Here is a 25,849-nt window from a genome sequence, read left to right on the forward strand (position 1 = left end):
TCTGCTTTCTATCTTTTTTTTAACAGTACAGAAATAACTGTGTTGTACAAGCTCAGTTCAGTGCTAACAAAGTATTTCAGAAAAGTTATGTAATCACTGACCAGATCAGCTTTCAGAGTGGACTCAGTGCCCATTACCATGATGCAGCACTAGCCCAGAACAACTTATCAATTATACTGCTTGTGTCCATGTAGAATCCCTAGTAGAATCAGCTGTAGTTTTTTGGAAAGAGCACTTATAAGTACACCAATGATTCTATAATGTCATAAGCAAAGGATTTCCTCTTCCATATTTCTCAAGACACCTCATCTTGGTCATCTTCCTTGATTGAGAAGAGCTAGAAGACACTGTCTCTGGAAGCCATCAGCACTGTTTTTTCCTCTGTGATGAGAATGTAGGCAAAGCAACACCAATGAGTTTGCTATCGCTGCAGTTATTCCAGCCCCAGCTGGCTCAGGGAGCAAAAACCATAGCCTAGGAATTGAACCCAAATTCTTTGTATGGCACTGCAGAGCAGTGACCAGCCTATAAATCAGTTAATTGGTGTATACTGCGAAGAGGTAATCTCTTTGTTGTGAGCTCTGAAGGAAATATCAAAGCAGCCAAAGCTGTTTGTGATCTATTCTAAATGTCTTTCTGAAATGCTATCAGAAGGAACATTCTTCTCCTTCTGTGTGTGTGATGCACCAAAAAGGAAGCTAGTTTATGATTGTTTTTTCTAAACATTAAATTAAAGAGTTCTCTATGCTAGTTGTATGATATTTGGGGGGAAAGCTTGGGACTAAAGAATCTGTCTTTTATTCCAGAGTCCAAACTCCAAATGTAATTATGGAGAAAAGGGCTGAGGAAGCAAAGCTGGTCTGTTTTATTTTGATTGGACAAAAAGTTTAGACTTAAGTTTTCTGTGGTCAGGAGACTGATCTTAAAGGGTCTGTAATTAGGTTCCATACTCCATGTGTCTTAATGCCCAGAAAAGCCAAACTCCTTCTGCGGGCAGTGGTAGTTGCCAGAACCATCAAGAATAATTCACAGATGCAAGTGAAAAAGGAAATTATGCACACTTTCTTGTCTCTCTAAGATGGGGGTGGGGAATATACCACAAAATATCTAGTAAACAAGTAGAATTTGAGGTTGGAGAAAATAGTTTTACTGCTTGAAGCAGATGGCCTGGACCTTGAAGATGTTCCTGTATGTTTGAGTTGTGAGATTTTTTTTAAATTCCTCTTGCTTCCCCCACTTCCTTGAATAAAGTACAATGGTATACACAAGGTAATATGGGTTTCTATATATGTGTATAATACACTGTGATGAGTCACCAGAGAGCAGGTATGTCTTTGATCAACGAGTCCTACAGATGTAGCGGTTTGAAGTTTTAGATTAATGGGGTGATGCAATCTGAAATTACTCCAAGAACTTCCAGTCACTTCTCTTAATAGTGGTGAGTAAAATGAAATGTTCTTTAAATGGAGTTTATAATTGAGTGTGGGTTGGAAGCTGGAGTGTTTGTGAACTTCTGCAAGATGAGGAAGAATATTTCTGGTCTTTCCACTGTTCTTGGGTCCAGGACACACAAGAGCCAGAACTGACTGAAAACGTATTCTGGATTTTGCTCTGAGTGTTTGTTTTTTACTTCACAGGCAAGTCAAAGACCAAAATAAGAAGGTAGCAAACCTGAAGCACAAAGAGCAAGTGGAGAAAAAGAAGAGCGCACAGATGCTAGAAGAGGCCAGACGGAGGGAGGACAATCTCAATGACAGCTCCCAACAGCTTCAGGTAGCATAAAAATCTGAACTGGGAGGATATGGCTGATAGCCAGTCTTCTCTCCTTTGTATGCGTGTGCGCTTTCTCTCTCCTCTTCCCCCCGCACCTGGTGCCTTGCTTTTAATTGGTATGTGTTTAAAAGAACAGTTTTACTCCACAGCACTGCGGATAGCTGCCTCTGTCTTCTGCAGTTTCATTCATTTTTATGGTAAGTAAACAGGGATTCAATTGAACTGTAAAGTGGATCGCTGGAATGGTTTTATCAAATGGATATTACGATTAGGATGTTGATTTCAGCATCATAACTACTTCTAAGGACTTCTTTCTTTAGTTGCTTTGGGGTATTTTCCAAAAGGATTGACCTTATTTTGCTGGATTTTCTTCATTAAATAAAGGATTAAACACACAACAGCATCAGTAAGTATTTCTGTGGCAATGGAAATGTATTGTGGGTCATGTGGAGGATCACATGTTTTCTGTGATTACCAAGAGCTTCCAGTTGGCACTGAATCCTACTCCACTCCTCATCAGTTCCAGATGTACCCACTAGTCTGCTACATATTTCCCTTTACCCATTAAACTGTCAACGCACTGCTGTATCACCACCTATAAAGTCACCAGCCTCCCACAAAATAAAGTTGGCAATTTGAAAGCAAGAGAAACACTTTTCCATTCACCTAACTTTGATACCAACATCAGAAATTATGTCAAACAGTGAATAATCAAGTGCTGTAATATCACTGTTACAACTGCTACAGTGAAGTAAAGGTAGAGAATGAAGAGAGTTGTTCAAAAAACTTTCAAGTAAAATTGCTTTAGTATTTCAAAATAATTGCAGCTTTTAAAAAATCATTTTCTTTTCCTTTCCCCATCGTAAGTATAATGTGGAAGTAGTCTGCCTTTTAAGTCATATTCTAAAAGTTATGATTTCTAACACTCTATAGATCAATCCTTTTTGTAAATATTTTGCTTGACTTTGCACAATTGGTCCAACCCTGACCACAGCTATCTCATTATTCTCAGGTATTTGATATCATTCAACTAATAAAGACATAGGACATAATCCTAATTGTTCATTAAAAGGCAAATTCCGCAGTTAATTTAAATTGCCATTTTTTTTGCTCTATTCTGTAGGAGTCTGGTAGGGTGATTCAATCCTTTCAGTACTTCAGGGAGAGCTACAGAGACATGGGTCTGTCCCTGTGTACAATGTTCTCAGCCGTGCCATCTTGTGGTTTTTCCATCAATGCCCGTCCTGTACAGAGCACGTGTTCAAAGAGTTAACTTCCAAGTGCACATAGTGATCTCATGACTAGACTTTTTTAAAGCCTTGGATATGGGAGTTCTACAGATGCCAATGCATTCTGTGGGTACAATGCTACAGAAATCCACAAGGCCCTAGCTACGTGACAGCATATGTTCAGACTACACAATCATCTTTGTATTTGCAAAGTCTTTTAAAAATTTTCCTTGAAGATTTTTTTTTGTTTACTTAGGTTTTTGAACAATGCTTATGTAAATATTCTGAAAACATGTGTATTTGGCGTCTGAGTTGTTAATCTAGTGCATGGTGGTACTTATCAAGTTGTGCCATCCCAGGTAGGTTATCATTTCTGTTGTGCAATGATTCCAGGTTTCAAAAGTGCACTCTTTTTTCTCACTTGTTTCTTCCTTTTCATCACTATTTCCCTCCCATGCAAATGGAGCATATAGGGAAGGGTAGACTGAAATTTGTCCTTCTATTGTAGCTCACAACTCCTTATTTACATGTTAAAGATGTTGGCTTAGTCCTAGAAGTGATATGTTATATAATGTTTTCTGTAAAGTTATACAATTCTGGATAGAAAATGGCATTCTGCCCACTGACGTGACACTTGTTTTCTGTGCAGAATATTTTCCTCTGAAAATTCACCGTCAAATTGTAGTATGCTTGGTAATTGCCACACACAGAGATTCACATACTGTTACTCAGATTATTGTGGATTTGTGCAGTGATAGGGGGAAGAGATGTCAGGTGACTAGCTTTTGCTCAGAAATCAAGCATCAGGTCAAGGAAAAGTGTAATTTCTTTCCTGAATTGTCTAAATAATCTATAGATATCCTTTTACAGAGAACTGGTTTGTCACTCATACTTTGTATGGTCAGATGTGGCCTTGTAGATGTGAACTGGGACTCAGGAGACCTGAATTTTGTTTCTGTCTCAGCCACTGGCCTGTTGGGTGACCATGGGAAAGCTGCGTCACCTTCCTGTGGCCTCACTTTCCCCACCTTTTGTAAAGTGCTTTGAGATCTTCTGATGAAAAGTGCATATAAGAGCTAGGTAGTATTATGATTCCTTACTGTACTTACGGATCATTTGTGCAGTAAAGGTGTCATGGAACAGTGTATTTCTGAAAATAAGTACAAATATTAATTGGCATATTTTTAGTATGAAAACTTACAGATTTAAAATTTGAATCTGCAAATAAGTAACCACCTTAAATCTATGAATGAGAATCTAGGAATAAGTAACCAGTGTCCTTTAATAGGGAAGGAAATTAAATGAATTGGATAACCTTTTTACTCGTTTGTTATTATCTGAAAGGTTGGCTTTTCAATATTAATTTGGATTCCTATAATAGCACCAAGACAACTGAATAAAGAAAGAAACAAAACCTGAGAAGGGGAATGCCACAGTATATAATTTGTTGGCATATTATCTACTCCTTGTGATAATCCAGCCCTTTCATTTTGAGACAGATGACTGCGGTAACTTCTTGTACGGTACATCTTGCCAGTGAAACTTGTAGCGTGTTATATTCTGCTTAATCAGGCATAAATAAATTTAAGATAAAAATATGCATTGGCAGAAGCATATGAGAACTCAGGATTGGCATAGCATGAGCTGATGCACATATAAAACCTTTAAGATATGTACAGAAGTCTGTACAGCATTAGTTTTATTTGGTTATGATCAGTATCATTCTCACTTTAATGGTTATAACCTCTCACCACCCAAAGCCTTCAAAAATGCACATTGCGATGAAGTTATAAAATGTGATTGTTTATTTGACAAGGACAAAGGAGCCTTTTCCAGCTTATGTGGCATTCTTTTGGTGTGGTGTGATGGTTTTTCTTTTTTCTTTTTTTTTGCTATGATAGGTTGGGTTGGTTTGAGGGTTTGTTGGGGGTAAGGTGGGGGGGAATAATATGTCTTTTTTCAGGGTTTCTTTGTAATGGTCCCCAGCAGTTAGCCATTCAAAATGTGTACACAGCAACACTCATAAAGGTCAATTGGATTAAGGAGAGGTAAGGAGTTTCGTTTTGTTACTGGTATGTCAGCTTCCTGTCACCTGGATGCCAGCATCTCATTTGGGTGGGATAATTTATAGAGAGCCTTTCCCCATGTTCACAGAAGGGTGAAGTGAATGCTTTCATTCAGAGATGAGAAAGGGTTTTAGATGTAAATAAAAATATCAGACTAAAGTAAAATATGGAGTGTTTAATGGCAAGGGGCTGGTCCAATAAAACCCTTTCCTTTAGGAGGGCTCTTTGCTTGCAGCTTGTCTCTCTAGGACTTCAGCATTTTGGTTTCCTGGAAGTAGAATCTACCAAATACCACATTTCAGTTCCTTAGACATGGAAGCCTGTCTTTTCCTTAGTCTCTCAGGAACACTGTTTGCTAATTGATTAAAAAAATTAAATCTAGGGGGAAATATATATATTTTATATGCAAACATTGTTGGTTTTGGGTTCAGGACACATAAGCACCAATTTCAGATAATTTTGGTCTTGGTGGTTTTGGCTGGAATTAATAAGAAGACATTATGAAATGCTTAAAAATATGATATCCGTATTCCTAAACTGGCCATCTGCAATCCAGCCGAATAAACATGCTTTCAAGCATATATTCCACTCCTGTCTCTGTCCCTAACAGGCCTGTGGTTTCTTTCTTCCTGAGTCCAGTAACAAACTATTCGTTTATAGAGAGAGCTCTGATGATGGAAATTTGGCATTTTGGGGAGCGCGGGCGGGGAGAGTGTGGGGGGAGGGGAGCCACCGGAATAGTGGAAACCATAACATCTCAATTCTGTTGAACTGGATAAATGGGTTTCTAAATTTGTCCCTCCCTTCTGGGTTCCCTTAAAACCACAATTCTCCAGAGTTCTGAGAGGTTAACGAGTGCCTGGTCTATAACTGGATGATAAAATAGGCGTCTGGTCCTAAGTAGAAAAGGGCAACGTAAAAACTTTTGCTTCAAGGAACTGGCAAATTGGCACAGACCCATTGGAAAACATCTGAAATCATGAAAGTTTCATGAAATATTGAGTGGATATTCAAGAGCAGGGTCTGTTGGAGTTTTCAGGCAGAAGTAGGAAGATACTGTCACTGTTTCAGTTCTAGCATCATCTTTGTTGCCTTTAGTGACTGTTGCTAAGCACTTGTGTACTGAAGTAATATCTCGCGTAATAGGTTTCAGAGTGGTAGCCGTGTTAGTCTGTATCAACAAAAACAACAAGGAGTCCTTGTGGCACCTTAGAGACTAAGAAATTTATTTGGGCATAAGCTTTCGTGGACTAAAACCCATTTCATCAGATGGAGTGAAAAATACAGTAAACAGTATATATATTACAGTGCTTGAAAAGATGGGAGTTGCCTTACCAAGTGAGAGGTCAGTGCTAAGGAGGCTAATTCAATCAAGGTGGACATTGCCCATTCCCAACAGTTGACAAGAAGGCGTGAGTAACAACAGAAGGAAAATTACTTTTTGTAGTGCTGTAATATATATATCGCTTACTGTATTTTTCACTTCATGCATCTAGCGTAATGAGTATATTGCTCCCTCTATATGTTTGTTTATATAACTCCTGTATGATAATTTGAGCATTAGGGAGAGAATATATCCGTAAAAGAATTTTCAGTCCAAGCAGTTGTGCGGTTTTTGTTTGTTTTAATAGCCCTTGTACAGTAAACGGTAAGTCAGTAGCCACTGCACTGCGACCCAAGCAAAACTAGGGGAAATTGGTGAATAGCAGTTCAATCAGGATAAAGCTGTCAAGTTTGTTACTTCAGATTCAATAATTTTAAGTATTTATCATGAGGCCAAGTAATATATATGCACATAATGAATTCAAGCAACTCAAGGATCTGAGAGCCAAAGTGGAATACATCTAGTCTTGAATTCCTAAAGTGAAAATTTCAATCCCAACACTCACTGATTTTTAAGGATTGTTTGAGGGAGAGTGGTAGAGCTTGTTGCCCCTATTTCTTTGAATAGGTAGCCATAATCATGCCAGTTAAAAACCAGAAGCATCTAGTTGTGGTGTTAACAGGGCACCAGAGCATTATGCTAGAGGAGGCTGAATAGTTGAGAACTATTTTGTGAGGGCTATGAAAATTTATTGTAAGAATGCTGGTTCTCTCCAGCAAGTTTGGTCACTTTATAGACAGGTGCTGAGAAGGAAGCTGATTACATAGATGTTGATATCAAGGTGCAAGGAAATGCAGGATAGGAGTCAAGGAAGAAATGTTTAGGATATAAAGTATCTATCATAGAAAGCTGAAACTCAAGACAGAAGTATTACTAGATACACACTTATCATCAGTGAGATAGAGAACTAGAATGTTCCCATGCATGGACAAGAAGACTTCAGAGAAGAAGAGTGAAAGTTCATTAGGAATTTTTTGGGTCAGTGAAGTCTTGCACTGCTGGAAGGGGCTCAGTCTAAACTTTTAAGCATGCCAGATTGCTGCCAGTGAATACAGAAATTTGGGGAATAATTTAAAACTAGGATTTGAAGGAAAGCCATCAGATGCAGAGGGCAGTTCAGGCTGGATAGAAATACAGCAACTCCTCACTTGAAGTCGTCCCAGTTAACGTTGTTACGTTGCTGATCAATTAAGGAACATGCTTGTTTAAAGTTGCCCAGTGCTCCCTTATAATTTTGTTTGGCAGCCTCCTGCTTTGTCCACTGCTTGCAGGAAAAGTAGCCTGTTGCAGCTAGCTGGTGGGGGCTTGGAGCCAGGGTGGACCAGCAGCCCCCCATTAGCTCCCTAATCATCTCCCTGCTTCCCTAAGTTCCCTGTGCAGCAGCCGCCTAGCAGATTATCAACTGCCAGCAGTTCAACTGTCCTCTCCCCTCACTGCCATGTGCGGCTCCTGCCCTCTGCCTTGGAACTGCTCCTGGGAGCTTCCTGCTGGCTGTGCAGGGGAGCGGGGAAGAGAGAGGCTAATGTCAGGGTGTCCCCTTCCCCCCTACTCCTGCCCCCTTCTTACCCCTTCTCCATATAGATCAGGGTGGGGACAGGACAGGGCTCAGGGCGGAGGGAGCTTGCGGCCGCAGCTGCTATCTCAACTTCCTGATCTTTTTTAAGGCAATATACTTAGAATAGTGTCAGCATACTTAAAGGGGCACTGCGCTTCTCTCTCTCTCTCTCTCACTCACACACACACATACACACACGGTGTGTGTCTGTCATGCTGTCTCCCCTCCCTCCATTCATGCTGCCTTGTAGAGTGAGGCTACATTAACGACAATATGTTAACCCTTGAGGGCTCAGCTGAGTGCCAGTTCATCATTTAGCAGTAAGGCATTCCCTGGGAAATATCCTACCCTCCTCCACCCTATAACTTCACCACCTCAACCACGCTTCACAGTCGTCATTGCTGTGTACAATATTAAATTATTTGTTTAAAACTTATAGAGGAGTGTGTGTGTGTACGTACACATATATAGTTTTTTGTCTGGTGAAAAAAATTTCCCTGGACCCTAACCCCCACTATTTACATTAATTCTTGTGGGGAAATTGGATTCACTTAACATCATTTCTCTTAAAGTTGCATTTTTCAGGAACATAACTACAACGTTAAGAGTAATATGACTAATGTACTAATATGGCTGTAGATGTGATGAGGAACAAAATAATTTAACTTGTTTCCAGTCCAAGGGCAGTTGAAGATCAAGTGGTTCAGATTTCAGCTGAATGGACCTATTAACCATAGCTGTACTATAATCAGAAAGGCATTTGTGCATTTAATTCATAAAATGAAAGCTTAAATACAATGCTGGAATGTTTGACTTGTCAGGGAGACCATAATAATTGGTGTCTTCAAGATGTGAACTAATTTTAAAAAATAAATTAACTAGGGGGAGGCAAAAGAATTGTAGTTATACACAAGGAAGACCATCATTTCATGGGTAAAATCTGTTTATTCATAAATCACAGGTGATAGAAGCACAAAAAGTAGTATTTTACTTTGATCAGAATGATAACGAGAATATGTCAAAAGAGATAAAAAAATTTTAAAATATACTGAAATAGTAAAATTGGAGAATTTGTAACTGCTATAATAGCTAGCTGAGTGGCATGTTGAGACAGGGATTGTTAAAGCAAATTATTGATATCATGAACAACTGCTTTTTGAGCAGTTTGTTTTAGAGCCTCGTAGAGCAAGGTGGATTTAATTTTGGTGGTATGTGTTGGAGTTCCACTGGGTAACAGTGAACACTGCACAATTGTTAGGTTTCACTAAAAGAGGAGACTGCATTTTGGAAATGCAAGTGTAGTAAGTCACCAGGACTGGATGGTTTTCATTTAAAGTTCAAAAGGAACAGTGCAGAATAGTGGCAGTACTGATGAAGGTTTTAGACCAATGGTTATGGAACCCTGTCTATTTTGTTTTTGACTCCCTTTTAACTTTTTCAAAATCTCCTTCAATATGAAAACCAACATGTTTAGTTTCAATCCAGGGAGAACTATTAAAATACTTGAAACTAATCGCTCTAGCCATTTTTGGAATGATTTAACTTAGAAAATATAACTTTTTTGACTCTTAAAAAAATCAGCTTTTTGAGGATACCATAATGCAAATGGCTAACTTTCAAATATTAAAACTTGTAGTGTACTTACTATTTAATGGGATAAAGTACAGGGGTTGGTTTGAAGACATTTTGTTCAAAAATAAAATTTAAGATTTCCTTGCAAACTGACTATGCTTCATTAGCTCTGAAAGCAAATTGGTAGTGCATCAGACTCACCAGTTAATTGGTTATGCATCAGAGAATTGGATATAAGTCTACGGTGGAGAAAGGATGACACTGCACCAGATGTTGTACAAATGTAATCTCCGCAGCAGGTTTAGTCTCCATCAACAACTGCAGTGTACTGCAAAGAATTTGATGTTCTGTAGATGCAACTATCTACTCTAGTAGATTGTAATTTCTAGTACAGAATACCCAGTTACAACAGACACAGATTCGTGTTTTGTGTTCACAGGTGCATGGAGAAAAATTCGCTCCTGCCCTTGCCATTCTCAAGCTCTCTGCTTGCAGGAGAGGAAGATCACGAAGTCCTTTGTCAATGGCCTATGGAAAGGCAGTAGATTATATCCTTTTGGCTGCCTGTCTCATTGTGAGGGATTGTTCTTCTGTTGGGAATACAAAATGTATTGGAAATTGTTTCAGTGTATTATTCCACATAGCATCTGGGGCATTATTGTTCGGGCTTTTCAGCCTGAGGGCTGAACATCTGATTTCAAAAGGCTTCATCAGTGCTTAGAGTCTCAGTCTCTACCCTGTTCTGCTTTTTTTTTCACTGTTCAGGTAGTGCAAAGGGAGTATTGTAAATGTATAGCACAAAAAAAAATGGCTGCGCAGAGAAATTATTCATTGGACTAGTTGAGAACTAATGCACAGTACCAAAAATTAGTATAAAGTGAAATATCAGATTGTTTTCATTTTGGATCTATGCTATAGGACTTTGGCTCCAAGAAACTTGACATTCGACATTGTGAATGATGGGCTCATAAGCTTTGATTTTAAAAACAAAAGTTTCTGCCATTTTCCCTGCAGAAAGAGCACAAAATATAACTTGGTCTCAAGGAAGATCATAAGGGGTGCCAGCATGTCACCTCAAGCAAATCAAGGATGGGGTGGGGGACACATTTGGAGGTCCACAGGAAAGGAAGAAATCTTCCCAAGCCCTTTGTTCTCACCTGTCCACCTTACGTGTGAACCTACTGGTGTTTTAATCTACATTTACCTAAGGAGGCTTCTCAGTGCCACTCTTCTAACCCTCCCCGCCGCAAAATGCTTCCTTAAGTCTCATTTACATTTTTCAGTGTATCTTAATAGGAGCAGAATTAAGATACTTTGGGTGCCTTGCTTAAGAAGTACAGCCCTAACTCTGCCATTTCCTGGTTTTCTAACATTTGAGGGATTTTTTAAAAAACTAACTTTATTGTAATGCACATATTGAGCAGTTCATGAAATATGACAGCAATATTATCTCCAGGCTTTTTGTCTGATAAATGTGTAAAAAGTCTGAGTATTTTTATTGCTTTTAATGTTTGTAATATTACACATCAAGATAATGAGGGTAAGCAAAAATTTTACACTTTTTAATGAAGACTACTTAAATAGTGGCTATTTCTCATACATACATGTATGAATGGTTTGGGTGTATTATTAAAGAACGCAGGTGTAGATTTTGCATTCCTCTGAAGTATAAAAGGTATTACCCAATATCAGACCAGACAGTCCTGTTGTCTGATTTGATATGGCAGTTACACAGAAGTAGTATCTGTCATTTCTAGGTGACTGTGTTTATGGTATTACCTAGGTTGTTACAGGATTGCCTCTTATTTTATTAGTCTAGAAGATAATGCTCTAGAGAGAGGGCCTGTTACTATAACATTTACAAAGGCTAAGCCTGAGAGAGCAGACTTGACATTTAGAAAGAATAAGTGGATCCTTAACAGGTGCATATGCATTTGCTCCATTTGTTTTTACTCTGTAATTTGCTCTATAACGGATTTAAATATTTATATTTATAAAGTATAAATATAAATATTTAACATGTACTGGGGAGACAAATTCACCTTGTCTACCTTGTGGAGTATCCTTAAAAAGTGTAATACTTAGGTATTTAATTCTGCCTTTTGGAATTGTATAAAAATACTCTGCAGTATTTAAGAGTCTTCTTGGAGTAATTTTGTGTGGGGTAAACCCTGCTTATTCAAGAAATAGGCAGCATCTCAAGTATCCCAGTACTTGATAACTATACATTGAGATTTTTATTAGGAGAAAGCCATTAAGAAACTTGACACCTTTTGACAGATGAAGTAGGGCTCTCTGCATCTTAGTATAGCTCTCTGTTCAGTCAGAACTATTATTCTCTAGACTAGACCTGCACAACATGCGGCTCACGTAGGCTCACTGTGCGGCCTGTGGGCAGGCGGCGGGGTGGGGCTGCTGGGGTCGCCCACTGCCTGTGGGGGGGCCCTACCTCACAGCCCCTCATGTGACCTAATGGCCAGAACCGCCCTAATGGCCAGAACCGCACGTGTCTCCATCTCCCGCTCCCCCCGCCTGGCGTACAGTGGGTGCATCACTTCCGGGGCCCACTGAGGTGGGAAGTACTGGGCATGAGGCAGAGCTGGTAAGGGCAGAGCGAGAGGAGGGGCGCCTGGCCTGGGCTCGAGCCACAGCTTGGGGGAGGAGGGGACTGAGCTGAGACCTCCCCCAACCCCCCTCTTCGGTTGGGAGCAGGGTGGCTACTGCGCTGGTTGGTCCCAGGGCAGCCTCCGTAGTGATTGTGTAGAGGGGGGGGATGTTGAACTGTCTGTGTGTAGAGGGGGGAATGTTGAACTGTCTGTGGGCAGCCAGGAAATCCCCAGGGGAGATGTGTGTGTGTGCTGCACCTGCCCTATCTTGACTGCTGCCCCCTTCCCTGGTCCAGGGACCTTCCCCTCCCCAGCCCCTATCACACTGCCACCCCCTCCCCCCCCAGGCTCCCTGTGGCCCCTGTGTTTGTGTGTTGGACAGTCACATCCAATCCCTTCACACTGCCCCCCTTTCCCCTCCCCGGCTTAGTTCATAGCCCCAGAAAATCCCTTCAAACTGTCCCCCTTTTCCCCTCCCCTTATTTCATGGAGGGATGACGAGCAGGCAGGTGGGCAGTGGCGGTGAGGCTTTATACTTCGGGGGGCGGGGAATAGAGTGTTTCCATAGGGCAGGGTGGCGCTGGGGTGGGGGATGTATTTCGGGAGGAGGAGGGGTGGGGCAGGCGGCACTGGGGCGAGGGACGGCCCTCAGCTGTTTTCTTTGAAGTAATATGGCCCTCGCCACAGTACAAGTTGTACAGGCCTGCTCTAGACACTCCCTTTGTTCTTAAACTTGACTGTAAAAGTGCTAGTTGTTTGGGAAGATGAGACCAGCTAGATGCACTCCGCTGTCTAGTTGGCAAGGAAATGCATTGGTGCCCGTTATAACAGGCAAGAGATTAAACACCGTGAAGATAGTACTGCTGACTCTGTGCCAACAATGTCAACCACTAGTTATTCCTTGCAAGTGTGTGGGTTTTTTTAAGATTAGTATCTTGGTTCAAAACCCTTTGCTGAAAACTGTCAGAGAGATTAATGTGATTGTTGACAACAAACTGTGACTCCTGTGAGAGAATTCTCCTGAGAATAGAAAACATTAAGGGATAGGTTTAAGCAAAACAATAGAAATACTTTAAGGGAAAAACCAGATCTTTACGTTTTGGTGTTTTGTTTCATGGGCTCAAAAGATGGTAATAAATTTGCATTTTACCATCTTCTGTTTTACCATCTTCTGTTTTTTCTCTTTTTTTAAACTTTATTTCATTTGCTGTTTCGAAATCTAGTCCCTTCTGGAGAATAAAAATATTCATTCTGCTGCAGTGAATTCTGTTCTTTCATTGCTGAAGAAAGCTTTTGCCCTGTTTTTCACTGGCTGTGGCCGATGGGGGCGAGGGAGTGTTCATTGTGCAGCTCATATGAAGGTTGGAATTTACTCTTTCCAAAGCTTATTAAATAAATTGGAATAAATTATTTTGAGTTCCATTTTCTATGATGAGTGGTTCGATATTTACTCTAAAACTTTTAGCATGATTGATTTGCCCGTGGTAATAAACCTAAACATTCCCTTGTTGTGCTTTTACATTCTTTCTGTGTCTGCTTATCAAGCTTTCCGCACCCCTCCCCCCAACCTTATTTTGTCCTTTCTTTAGAAATAATCCTATTCTACATTTTACCAGTGCTTTCTCTATTAGATTTCCCTCTAGGCAAAGGCTTGCACACACTTCAGGATATATGAAAACACTTATCTTTTTTGTGGAACGTTAAACAAATATTAATGACTTAGACTAGAAATTTATGCCCCATGTATGGAAAAAGTGACTGACAAAAGTCTGCAAAGCACTGTAAGTCAGCATCAGTCCTTTCAGCTTCTCTGGAAAATTGTTGAACGTGTAGCTGCAAGAAAAGAACTTACTGAATCTGTTGGCAGCTGCTTCTTTTTTGAATTCTTAACCCTCCAGAGATAATTAAATTTCATTAGTAACCTGAACTCTGGGGCATTACATTTTATTGTTGTATTTCCACGCAAAAACACAGGAATTTAGAGTCCAGATTGAGACAGAAAGATAAATAGCAAGGAAATAAGCAGGTAAATCATTCAATACTCCATTTGTACTCAACTCATCAGTTCTCTTCTCATCCACGACTCCCTTCTTTCTGTCACCCATGGTCCACAATCCCCACCCTCCTCCTGATTGATTGTTTGACACCCTTGAAGGCCAATCACATTTTATTTGTTTCATGTTTATTTTTATTAATATACAGTTAGTGTGGATTTCATAAATTGTACACAGATTTTTTTTTTTACTGTTGTGTTGAAGTATGCCAGATTGCAATTGGTGAATGTGATATGTTTTTCTGTAATGCTTAGGAAAAATTACTTGAATAAGTGATCAGTATTAGTGATTGATATAAAGCTGGTATATTTTATGTAGAAATTAATTATGTAAAAATGAAATCTGCGTGTGTCTGTGATTGATATTTATTTGGAGATAAAGCTGCTAGTTGATGGTTCCAGAGAAGGAGATATGTGGGTGGACTATAAGGTTGAGAAGGGGCACTGATGGGTGTTCAGTAACATTTCCTTGCTTATTAAACTTTATGTTGGTAGGCTATGTAGTCTAGCACCCTGTGTTCAAAGATATCAAAGCTTTTTGTGTGATTAAGTATCTGCATTAATAGCTCACATGGATTGTAATCCAGTCCCACTGCAAAGACCATTTGTGTCTTCCAAACCCCCTAATATCCCATGCTATCATTCTTCTTCGAGAGATGTACCTGTGGGTGCTCCACTCCAGAGGTCCCTGTGGGTGCTCCACTCCAGGTGCTGCTGTGTCCCTGTGCCTTGCTTGGAGATTTTCACAGCAGTACTCATAGCAGTCGCTCATGCACAGAGCCTGCCCCCCACACTGAGTGTGCTTTAATAGTACACATGCGCCACTGGTTTCCTCTGTTTCTTCTCTACTGTCCTCGGCCTGAGACAGAGCTCAGCAGACTCGTTAGAGAAATTTCTGTCTCTCTTTGTTCAACTAATTTTCATTAGTTTAACTTCCCAGTTATAGTTAGATATCATTTTCCCTTCTCTTTTCTTTTAAAACAACAAAAAAAAAAAACTCCACCAAACAAAACAACTTTTTGTTCCTGTCAGCGGCAGCCACTTCCAACATGCCTGGCTCCCCAGTTTTTAAGTACTGCTCTAACTGCAGTGATGCCATCCCTCTTTCAGATGGCCACTCAAAATGTATTAAATGTTTGGGGGAGTCCCACATCCCCCAGAAATGTGCCCACTGCATCAAGTTAAAATCCAGGGCACGCAAGGACAGGGAGCTATGGTTAAAATTCCTCCTGCTTCAAAAATCTCTCAGACCAGCCTCAGATCCGGGCGCTGACTCCACTGCACTCCGCAGCCTCGCTTATCCTCCCCCCCCCGCTCCCAAAAAAAAAGATAAGAACACTTTAAAAAAGTGGCAGCCTCTCTCATCCGCAAAGGGTATTTTCAGGGACAAGAGTTTACCGGGCAGATCCACTACTTCCCTCACGCTGTTTCCTCAGCTGAGCACTTTTGACGTGCTGGGCGAAACCCACCTGTGTCTGTTGCAGTAGAACCACACTCCAGTGCCAAGGCTTCAGGCTTCCAGTTGCCTGCCTCTCTCATGGCACCATTCGGCACCGCAATGGAAGAAGTGTCGATGCATACTAGCCTGCCTGACCCTGCACAGGCTCTTCTCATTCTCCCGGCACCGTCATCCTTTGAGCTGGCCGGCAGTGACATAAGGCTCAGGACACTGGTGCAGAGGAACCCTTCTTCTCAACAAATTCCTCTCGTGCAGCCCTCACCTCACAGAAGCTGTGCGGCACCGCAATTCGCACAGTCAAGGGACCTACTGGTGTTGCATATCTTGCAGTCACTCCTACTTAACACCTACTTCTCTCCGGACACTCAGGCAAAGTCCGGACAGCTTTCCTCCAGTGATGAGGAATCTGAGCTGCAGGGAGAATTTTCATCTTATCAGATCTCCTGTCCACAGACCCCAATCAAGAGAGGTCATAAAAAAGCTACCTCATCTTACTCTGAGGGTCCCTCCCCATGGTGCGTAAACCCCTGGATGGCACCACCCATGCCCTTCCCACCACAGTGGCAATATTGGGCTCCATGGGCACCTTATACTCGGGACCACACTCATTATGCCACTGCAGTTAGGCATGAGACCTGCTTGGTACCGCCAGCTGATGAACCTGCACTGACTCAAGACATCAGGCAGTCCTGTCACAACCACAGGATCAAGCAAGGCCTGCCTCTAACCAAATAGAACCAGTTGTTCCTCCTAATGAAGCATTGCTCCTCCTCTCCCTACGTCATTGGTTGTCTTCTTAAAATTTCAGGGCCTCTTTAAAAGAGTTGCCAGTGAGCTAAGAATTAAACTGTAGGAAGTCCCTGAACAGCAACATGAGCTAACCAACATCCTGCAGCCCTCTTCGTCTTCCAGGATTGCATTACCTATCAACGCAGCCCTTTTAGAACCTGGCAAGGCCATCTGGCAAACTCCTGTGGCAAGCCTACCTATCCATAAGCAAGCAGATCGGAAGTACTTTATCCCTTCCAAGGGCTCGGAATTCCTTTTCACTTATCCAGCGCCAAACTCGCAGTCAACCAAAAGAACAAACACCAGTTTCCCTGCTCCACCCCATCTGACAAGGACAGTAAGCGATTAGATCTGTTTGGACGTAAGGTATATGCTTCTTTCACACTGAAATTTTGCATTGCTAATTATACAGCCATTCTGGAAAAATATTACCATAAATTCATGGACTTTATCGATCACACTCCAGAAGAAAAGAAACAACAATTTACAGCAATAGTTTCCGAGGGACAAATCATCTCCCACACCGCTCTTCAAGCTGCCCTTGATGCGAACAATACTGCAGCAAGATCCACTGCCACAGGTTCATGGCTCTCATCCTCTTCCTTTCCTCGGGAGGTCCAGAGTACCATTGAGGATCTCCCTTTCGACGGCAGCAAACTCTTTGCCTCCACAATGAATGATGTACTCCATTCCATTGAGGACTCAACGGCAACCCTCCAATCTCTAAGAATTCAAACCCCTACAACCAGAATGTGACAATATAGATACTAGCCTTACCAGTGACCATGCTGCCCCGCCTTGGTCGAGGGTATGGAAAACAATACTCCCACCTCAGTGCTTACACTGCCTGCCCCTATTTTTGGTCAGCACCTGTGCCCATTCTCCCATCAATGGTGAAATATTACCACCACCAAGGGGGCTTTAGAGGTCATCACAATTGGCTATTCCATCCCTTTCCTCTCCCTGCCTCCCACCCACCCACCCACCCCATCCCTCTTCAGGGACCCCTCTCATGAGCAACTGCTCCTCCAAGAAGTACATCTTCTCCTTCAACTGAGAGCAGTGGAAATTGTGCCCGAACAACACAGAGGGAAAGGTTTCTATTCACATTACTTTTTAACAGAAAATAAAACCGGGGGATGGCGACTGATCCTTGACCTCAGGCGGCTAAACAAATTTATCAAAAAGGTTACCCTCGCCACCATAATCCCAGCACTGGAGCAGGGCAATTGATTTTCAGCCCTCAGTCTACAGGATGCCTGTTTTCATGTGACTATTCACCCAGCCCACAGACATTTTCTTCGTTTTACCCTCAGTGCGACATGTTTTCAATACAGGATGTTGCCCTTTGGCCTATCCACCACCCCCGAGTTTTTTCCAAACTCCTAGCTGTAGTCACTGCCCACCTCAGAAAACAGGAAGTTATAATATTTCCTTACTTTGACAATTGTCTCCTCAACGCTCGATGAAGCTCTTCAATCCAAGCAGCTTACCATCACTTGCTTCCTGTCCCTCAGCCTACAAATAAACAAAAACAAATCCACCTTATCTCCTACCCAACAACTGGAGTTCATAGGAGTGCACTTGGATTTCCGGGTGGGAACAGCGACTCTCCCGCTCGACCGTTTCAACACCATAAAACTCCTGGTCACGAAACTTCATCACAGTCCCCAGGTCACTGCTCGAGACTGCCTGCAACTTTTAGGTCACATGGCCTCATGTACTTTCGTGGTCAAAAATGCACTCCTATACATGTGGTGCTTCCAAGCTTGGTTGGCAACAGTTTACAGACCAAATGTACATGCTCTAAACAAGCCTTTATCCATTCTCTTCAGAGCTGAAGACTTCCTCCGATGTTGGACAGTTCCCTCCAACCTCTGTTCAGGAGTCTCTTTTTTTCTCCAGGGATGCTCCATCCTTTATAATGACTGCCGATGCATCCCTCACAGGATGGGGAGCACAGATGTCCCACGACACAGCCCAGGGGCTATAGTCTTCCACCGAAGCCTCCCTACACATAAACATCCTAGAACTGTGAGCCATACGCAACACCTTCCATCGCGTCCTCCAATTCATTCGGAACCCAACATGTTCAGATAATGACAGACAACATCGCAAGCATGTTCTATGCAAACAGACAGGGAGGGGCTCGATCTCACTCGCTTTGTACAGGAATTATGAAGCTCTGGAATTAGTGCCTCGTGAACAACATCCAGATATCAGCCACCTATCTTCCTGGGGGCCTGAATACCACTGCAGAGGTTTTCCCTGGAATCATGAATGGGAGATAAATGACACAGTCATATGCAACATATTCCACGTTTGGGGCTACTCAATCTTGGACCTCTTCATGACTGTGAAGAACAAGAAATGTCCCGAATTTTGCTCCAAATCTGGACTGGGCAAACTTTCCCTAAGAGATGCATTCCTAATCTCATGGGTTTAGGACTTAATGTATGCTTTCCCCCTGATACTGGTTCTCTACAGAGTTCTGACAAAAATACAAACAGATTGTGCCATGGTAATTCTGATTGCCCCATTGTGGCCTAGACAACCGTGGTATCCGTTCCTCACCAGAATGTCAATTCGTCCACCAATTTTCATTGCCCCTCACTTCGAACCTCCTGTCACAACAACACGGTTGATTTCTTCACCCTAACCTATCCATGCTTCATCTCAAAGCTTGGTTCCTACATGCTCTGAACAGGTTCAAAGAGTACTTTTACATAGCAGAACACAATCTACTCGCACCACCTGTCTCTGAAAGTGGAAGCGATTCACACAATGATGCTCGATCAGCCCAAATTCTTCCCACATCCACACCTCATCCATACCTGATCACCCATTAGACCTTCAGCAATCCACCTCTCTTTCAGTTCCATCGAAATCCATTTAGCTGCTATTACAACTTTTCACGAAAAAATTGACGATACTTCTGTTTTTGCTCATCCAGTCACCAAGCACTTTCTCAAAGGGCTCCAATCCCTATACCCGGACATTAAATCTCCTACCCCTGCCTGGGATCTTCACATAGTATTAACCTGCTTAACACAACAACCATTTGAACCCCTAGCCCATTGCTCTCTCTTACACCTCTCTATGAAAACAGCATTTTTAGTCACAATCACCTCCACCAGACATGCAGGAGAAATAGCAGCTCTCATGGCGGACCCACCCTACACATTATTTTTTAAGGACAAAGTTATCCTCCGACTACACCCCAAATTTCTTCCAAAAGTACATTCATCATTCCACATCAATGAATCTGTACATCTACCAACCTTCTTTCCTAAACCGTATGCAAATTCCTTTGAATCCACAATGCATATGTTGGATATACGCAGGGCTTTGCCCTTTGATTTGGATAGAACTAGACCCTTTAGGAACTCTTCCAGTAGTAGCTGCATTCCTCCAAAGATTGGGAGTTGAGGTTTACCCCTCTCTGGACAACTGACTTGTTCAGGGCCAGTCTGCGCTGCAAGCACAAAGCAGTGTTGTCCTGATCCATTCAGCATTCAATTTCTTGGAACTATTGATCAACACAGAAAAATAGTCTCCTCTCCCTGGTCCAGAGGATAGGGTTTATAAGTGCTGTACTGGATTCATTTCAAAGCAGGACCTTTCTACCGGACTCCAGATTCTAGGCAATGTGATCAATTGTTATAAGTTTGAACTCTTACCTGGTCACAACAGCACAAAACCGTTAGAGGCTTCTGGGACATGTGATCTCTTGCACCTATGTGATCCAAGACATTGGACTGCCCCTGAGTACTCTGAGTGGCTGGCTGGCATCAGTCTACTCTCCAAACCGCCATCAGCTAGACTTAGTGGTGGGAGTGACCTCTCATGTCCTTACCTCCCTAGATTGGTGGAAAAATTCAACCAGTGTAAGTATAGATATTCCATTTGCCCACCCGCAACTGATGCTCACACTAATGACATATGCATCTGCCCTAGGATGCGGAGCCCACCTGGGTTCTCTATAGAGTCAGGTTCTATGGCTTCAGAACACTTAGCTTTACATATCAATGTCAGAGAACTAAACACTGTCACACTGCTGTACTGAGTAGTTCTATCGCAGTTCAAGGGAAGCAGCATGTTAGTCCTCACAAGACAATATGGTAGCAATTTTCTGTCTCAACAAGCAGCGCAGAGCCTGTTCTTCCACTCTGTCAAGAGAAGACTCTACTCTGGGAGCACTGCCAACTCAATAGATCTAGAAGCGTTTTACCTGCCAGGGGTCCAAAATGATCTAGCAGATCACCCAAGCAAATTGTTTGAGTCACCATGAGTGGTGTCTTTGTCCAGATGTGGCCAGATCCATCTTCCAGCAGTGAGGGTTTCCCCAAGGAGACCTGTTTGCAACAAAGTCCAACAGAAATTGTTGGAAGCTCTGTTCTCTGTGGGGTCATATGACAGATGTGTTTTTATTGTCATGATCAGGCTGACTCTTCCACCCTTTTCCACCAATCCTGCTCATTCACATGTATTACTAATGATAAGACAGTACCATGCCAGAGTCATACTTATAGCCCCACCATGGGCCCATCAACACTGGTTGTCCACTTTCCTGGCGCTGTCAGTGAAGCCTCCAGTTCCACATCCCCTACACTTCAACCTAATTTCCCAAGATCATGATCCCTTCATTTAACTGCAAGGATGTGCCGTGGCTGAATACTAGAGAGCAGTCTTGCTCAAAAGAGGTTCAAGAGATTCTGCTGAATCATTGAAAGCCTTCTGCAAGAGCTAATTACCTCTCTCAATTGAGATTTTTTCCATATAGTGTCACTAGTATGGGGTATCTCTGGCCAATCTTCAGTTCAACATATCCTGGACTACTTATTATACCTGAAACACCAAGAGTTGGTAGTTTGTTCAATCAAAGTACATCTGACAACTGTTTCAACATTCCTCCCTAAAGTGGACAATCACTTTTTCGTCCAATGACATGTTCATAAGGTTTTTGAAAGGCTTAGTCAAATTATATCCTCAAGTACAAGACCCTGTTCCCCTGTGAGATCTAAACTTAGTATTGTCAAGTCTTATGGGTTCCCCATTTGAACCATTGGCTACCTGCTCTGTGCTGCATCTATCAATGAAGGTAGCATTTTTGGTGGCCGTTATCTTGGCCAGAAGAGTAGGGGAGCTGTATTTCTCAGTGTTCGGCCTCCACATACAATCTTTTTTTTAAGGACAAGGTTTACCTGTGTCCTTATCCAAAGTTTATCTCAAAGATGGTGTCATCTTTCCACATCAATCAGCCAGTTTATTTGCCTGTATCCTACCAAAACCATATTCAAGCAGGGAAGAAGAGCGTTTGCAAACCTTGGATGTCAGAAGAGTTCTAGCATTCTACCTGGACAGAACCAGGCACTTCCATAAATCTTCCTAGTTGTTCGTAGCAGTGGCAGACAGAATAAGAGAACAGTCAGTCTTTACCCAGAGAATTTCTTCCTGGATGCCTCCTATATACATATGTACTGTGACTTAGCTAATGTCAATCCGTCTAGCAGAGTTGCAGCTCATTTGACAGGGTTGCAGTTGGCCTCATCCAGCTTTTCTGGTACAGGTTCCAGTTGCAGACATTTGTAGAGCAGCAATGTGGTCCTCAGTCCACACATTTTTCTCCCACTACTCTGTGGCTCAAGACTGCAGTGACAATGCTAGAGTTGGACGGGTTGTTCTCCAATCTTTATTGAAATAGACTGTGATCACATCTCCTGTTCTTATGGCTTGTGAATCACCAAGAATGGAATGCACATGACAATTATTCGAAGAAAAAACTGTTTAGTAACTGTTGTTCTTCAAAATGTGCTGCACATGTCTATTCCACAACCTGCCTTCCTATTCCTCTACATCGGATCTCTGGCAAGAAGGAACTGCAGGAGTCTAGGGGTGGCTCTGTCCTTTGTATCTGCATGCAGAGCATCTGCACACACCAGTACGTAACAGCAAGGGAACCCTAAAGTGTCCCAGTGAGTACCGCTGAGGGAAAAAGTTCGTGATGCCCTTGCGCTAGGCACACAAATCCAAGAGTGGAATGGACATGTGCAACACATCTTGAAGAACAACAATTTCTGAGCTGGTTAGTAACTCTCTTATTCAAATTATCCAAATTCCGCTTATTAAAAAATTATGTTTATCAGAATGCACAGTGTGTCCCCATGTAGCCCTATGTTAGTTAATATCACTTTAGTTTCTCTGAACTGCACATTATCCAAAACTTTCAGATATCCCTCAGGCCATTTAGATCAACAGGAGTGTACTATCACCTGAGGGGGAAAATAAACATTTTTCTTTCTCCTCTTAATCCAGTCCACCTACAGAAGCATTTTAAGTGTTGTGCAAAAAGGGAATATTTTCAGAATGACAAGAATTTTTTTTAGTCCGTACTGATGTAATCTTGATAGCCCAGGTGAAGACATCTACATATATTTACATAATCTGGATGGCATACAGCTGAAAATGTCTTTAAAAGAAACTTTTTCTTCAAACAGTGTGGGAAATTCACCACGAATGACCAAAAAGGAAAAGCTTAGTGTCTTCTGTTGGTCCTGTCCATCTTCTGAGGCATTTTCAGGATTTTTCATTATTCTAATTTCTAAAAACCCAATTTTTAACTCTGCCTTTTCAGTGTTGTGCTCAGGTCCACAGTTCTTATACAGGTTGGTATTCTGCATGATTAAGTCAACTGAGCAATGCAGCACCTATAAATCATTCATTTTCTTCCTGAACAATTGACCCTAATTTATTTGAGATTCTAATATTCCTCTAAAGCAGGTGGCCATGCCGTTGAAGATAAGGAACATCTTTGAGTTCTATATCAAGAACAATAGATGGACCTTGGTGTCAACATAAACTGCCAGGGAAGATCTAGAGACCTGATCCAAAGCCCATTCAAGTTAATGGAAAGATGTTCATTGACTTGAATGGGCTTTGGATCAGCGCCTAAGAAAATAAATCTTAACTAAAATGTCACCAGAACCCTTTCAGTTATGGAGAAGCAGGACTTCTCTACCAAAGCAATGCAAGAAACTCACAATCTAATTATCCTGTATTATTGTAGCCCATCTTGTTTATTTAATGTAAATGTCTATTATTTTTTTAACAAAAAGCTATTTCATCTTATAATTATGCTTATGGTTACTAAACTGTTGGCCAGAGGCATGGTACCTCGTTATTATGTAGTAAACTAAACCAAAAAGAGTCTTGATATTGTTTGATCTAACTGGATTAAGATACAGGACAGTTTTTTTATAATGTTCATTATTATACACACAATGTATGACTGTACAAATGTATGTTGTTTTTATTTTTAGAATCAAATGCATCTCTTGTCATGACTTCAGTTTTTAATAGTTGAGACAATCCTGATCTGTGCATTGACTGAAAAGAGTTGAGAAAAGAAAGGACATCTTTTAATGTTTAAGAAAAAGCATTTCCTTAGAAGAAGAAGAAGAATAAAAAATATCTGATGTGTAACAGAATCCTGTCTGCACCCGAAACAGTTGCTTTTCTTGAAATTGGCTTCATTGATGCATCTGTCTTCAGTTGTTTCTTTTTCCCCCAGCATGCATGAGGGTTGTTGGTATTTGAATCTGACATATCAAATGATTTGAATGAACTTTTATTGGGATGGGAGAGGGAGGAGGAGGAATGTTTAGGGTAAAGGTAATAAGGAATTACTGTCTCTTTACTTTAAGGAAAATGAACAGAGGTTAACATTAATATCCTCCTAACATGTTAGTCCTATCTGGTAAGTGGTGCTTGTTCTAAAGGAAGCAGCTCTTCAGTCTTAACAAATAAATCTGCTACTTTACTATAGTGAAGAGTCAGAAAGGGACAAGGAGTGTTGAAGGGGGAGGAAACTGCTTGTCTGGGGTGATAAATGTGAAACCCTCTGAAATAGTTGTCTGTAGCTGAGAAACGAAGAGACTCAATAAATTCAGCCATTTAATTGCTGTGTAAACACTTCTGTAGAATTACTGTACCAACAAGTATTTTTATTTTTAATTTAAGTATGGGAGGATGGGAATGAACTTTTTTAGACATTTTTCCATGCCTGTTTCTTTGCCTGCTCTCTTCTTACTGAATGTTTGGATTGGAAGTGGGGCAGAAGGTGTGTCTTACAACTACTGTGATATATTAGTACAATGATGATGACAGGACTGACGTCAGGAAGCAGAGTTCAGCAGGGTGTATGGGGGTCATCAGGGAAGTCACTTATGTGTTCAAGCTTCTCGTTGGTATTTTGAAGTGCTGTTAGTTACATCTGTTGCTGGTTTTGCCTTTAACCCACAGGAATTTAGGAGTCTGAGTCACACTTCTGATTTATAGGTGATGAAATCTTTTTACAGTAGTCTACCCCCTCTTATCCCCCACAAAAACACAATTACGGAAGCCTTATTTGCTCATTTCAGAGCATTGTTACCAGTAGCAATCTCAGCAATGGCTGTCAGTCATGGGTGAGGCAGTGACCCAGTGTGGTGGTACAGAATCATGGCCCCTGTTGGCTTTAACAAATACAGAAGTGGTAATTTGCAGCAGCTGGAGTGAAATGTTAAAGCTGTTGGCATCCTGTACGAACTGCTAAATGGTAAACCTGGATGTTAGTATTGGCATGAACTTTTCGTCTGTCTAGGCTTTTACTAGTGAGAAATACCTGTATAATATCAACATACTGTTCCGATTCATTTTTGGGGCACCAAACTTAAACTAACAGGAAAGAAGTGTCCAATGCGTGGTAGCTATATGAGAGAGAAATTTCCAGTTTCTGCTAGTCTTACTTAACCTGTTCTTCCTTTTACTTTGATTCTGGGCCTTCTGTTTAACACTTATCTACAGCTTCCTTCCTTCCTTTCTTTCTTTTTTTCCAGTTTCTAAGGTTCAATAAAATCTACTTTCAGGCTAATCCAGAGAGGGAAGCAAGGCATGTGGGGAGTACAGAATTTTATAATAGACCTGTTATTTCAGTTAGCATCGGTCAGGATCCTGCTCCATTGTTACGTACAAACCTCTCTGTGCTTTAGATTGCTCTTGATGTTGAATATGGCTGATTCGCTTTCAGAGATAGTCTTTTTAAAAATTCTCACAACTTTGAGTGATAGCACAGAAGATGCCTAAGGACACAAACTCTGAAGGAATCAAAGGTTGACTCTGCAGATTTCCCAGACAATTGTTGGCAATTCTTTGCATAATATTCTGAAACCTAGTTGCCGCAATCCTTGAGGCTGCAGTAGTAATGTGCATCCTTCCATGGATTTTCTTAAGAATTTTCCAAATGAGTTATCAAAACAGGGTGAAAATAAATTCCAGGAATGTGAAGAATAAAGTTGTGCTTGAGTTAATTTTAGTTTTAGTCTC

The 25,849-nt window shown here is 41.4% G+C and overlaps 1 protein-coding gene across 13 annotated transcripts in view; it reads left to right on the forward strand.

Annotated features, from left to right (window-relative positions):
• ERC1 (ELKS/RAB6-interacting/CAST family member 1) overlaps window positions 1-25,849 on the forward strand; it is a 604,755-nt gene that overhangs the window by 326,511 nt on the left and 252,395 nt on the right. For all 13 annotated transcript variants that reach the window (XM_050918047.1, XM_050918052.1, XM_050918028.1 and 10 more), the window contains one exon: window positions 1,638-1,773. In XM_050918047.1, coding sequence (XP_050774004.1) covers window positions 1,638-1,773 — 136 coding nt within the window. The remainder of the gene's footprint in view (window positions 1-1,637; window positions 1,774-25,849) is intronic.

Source organism: Gopherus flavomarginatus, chromosome 1 (genome assembly GCF_025201925.1).
Source record: "Gopherus flavomarginatus isolate rGopFla2 chromosome 1, rGopFla2.mat.asm, whole genome shotgun sequence".
NCBI classification, from domain to species: Eukaryota; Metazoa; Chordata; order Testudines; family Testudinidae; genus Gopherus; species Gopherus flavomarginatus.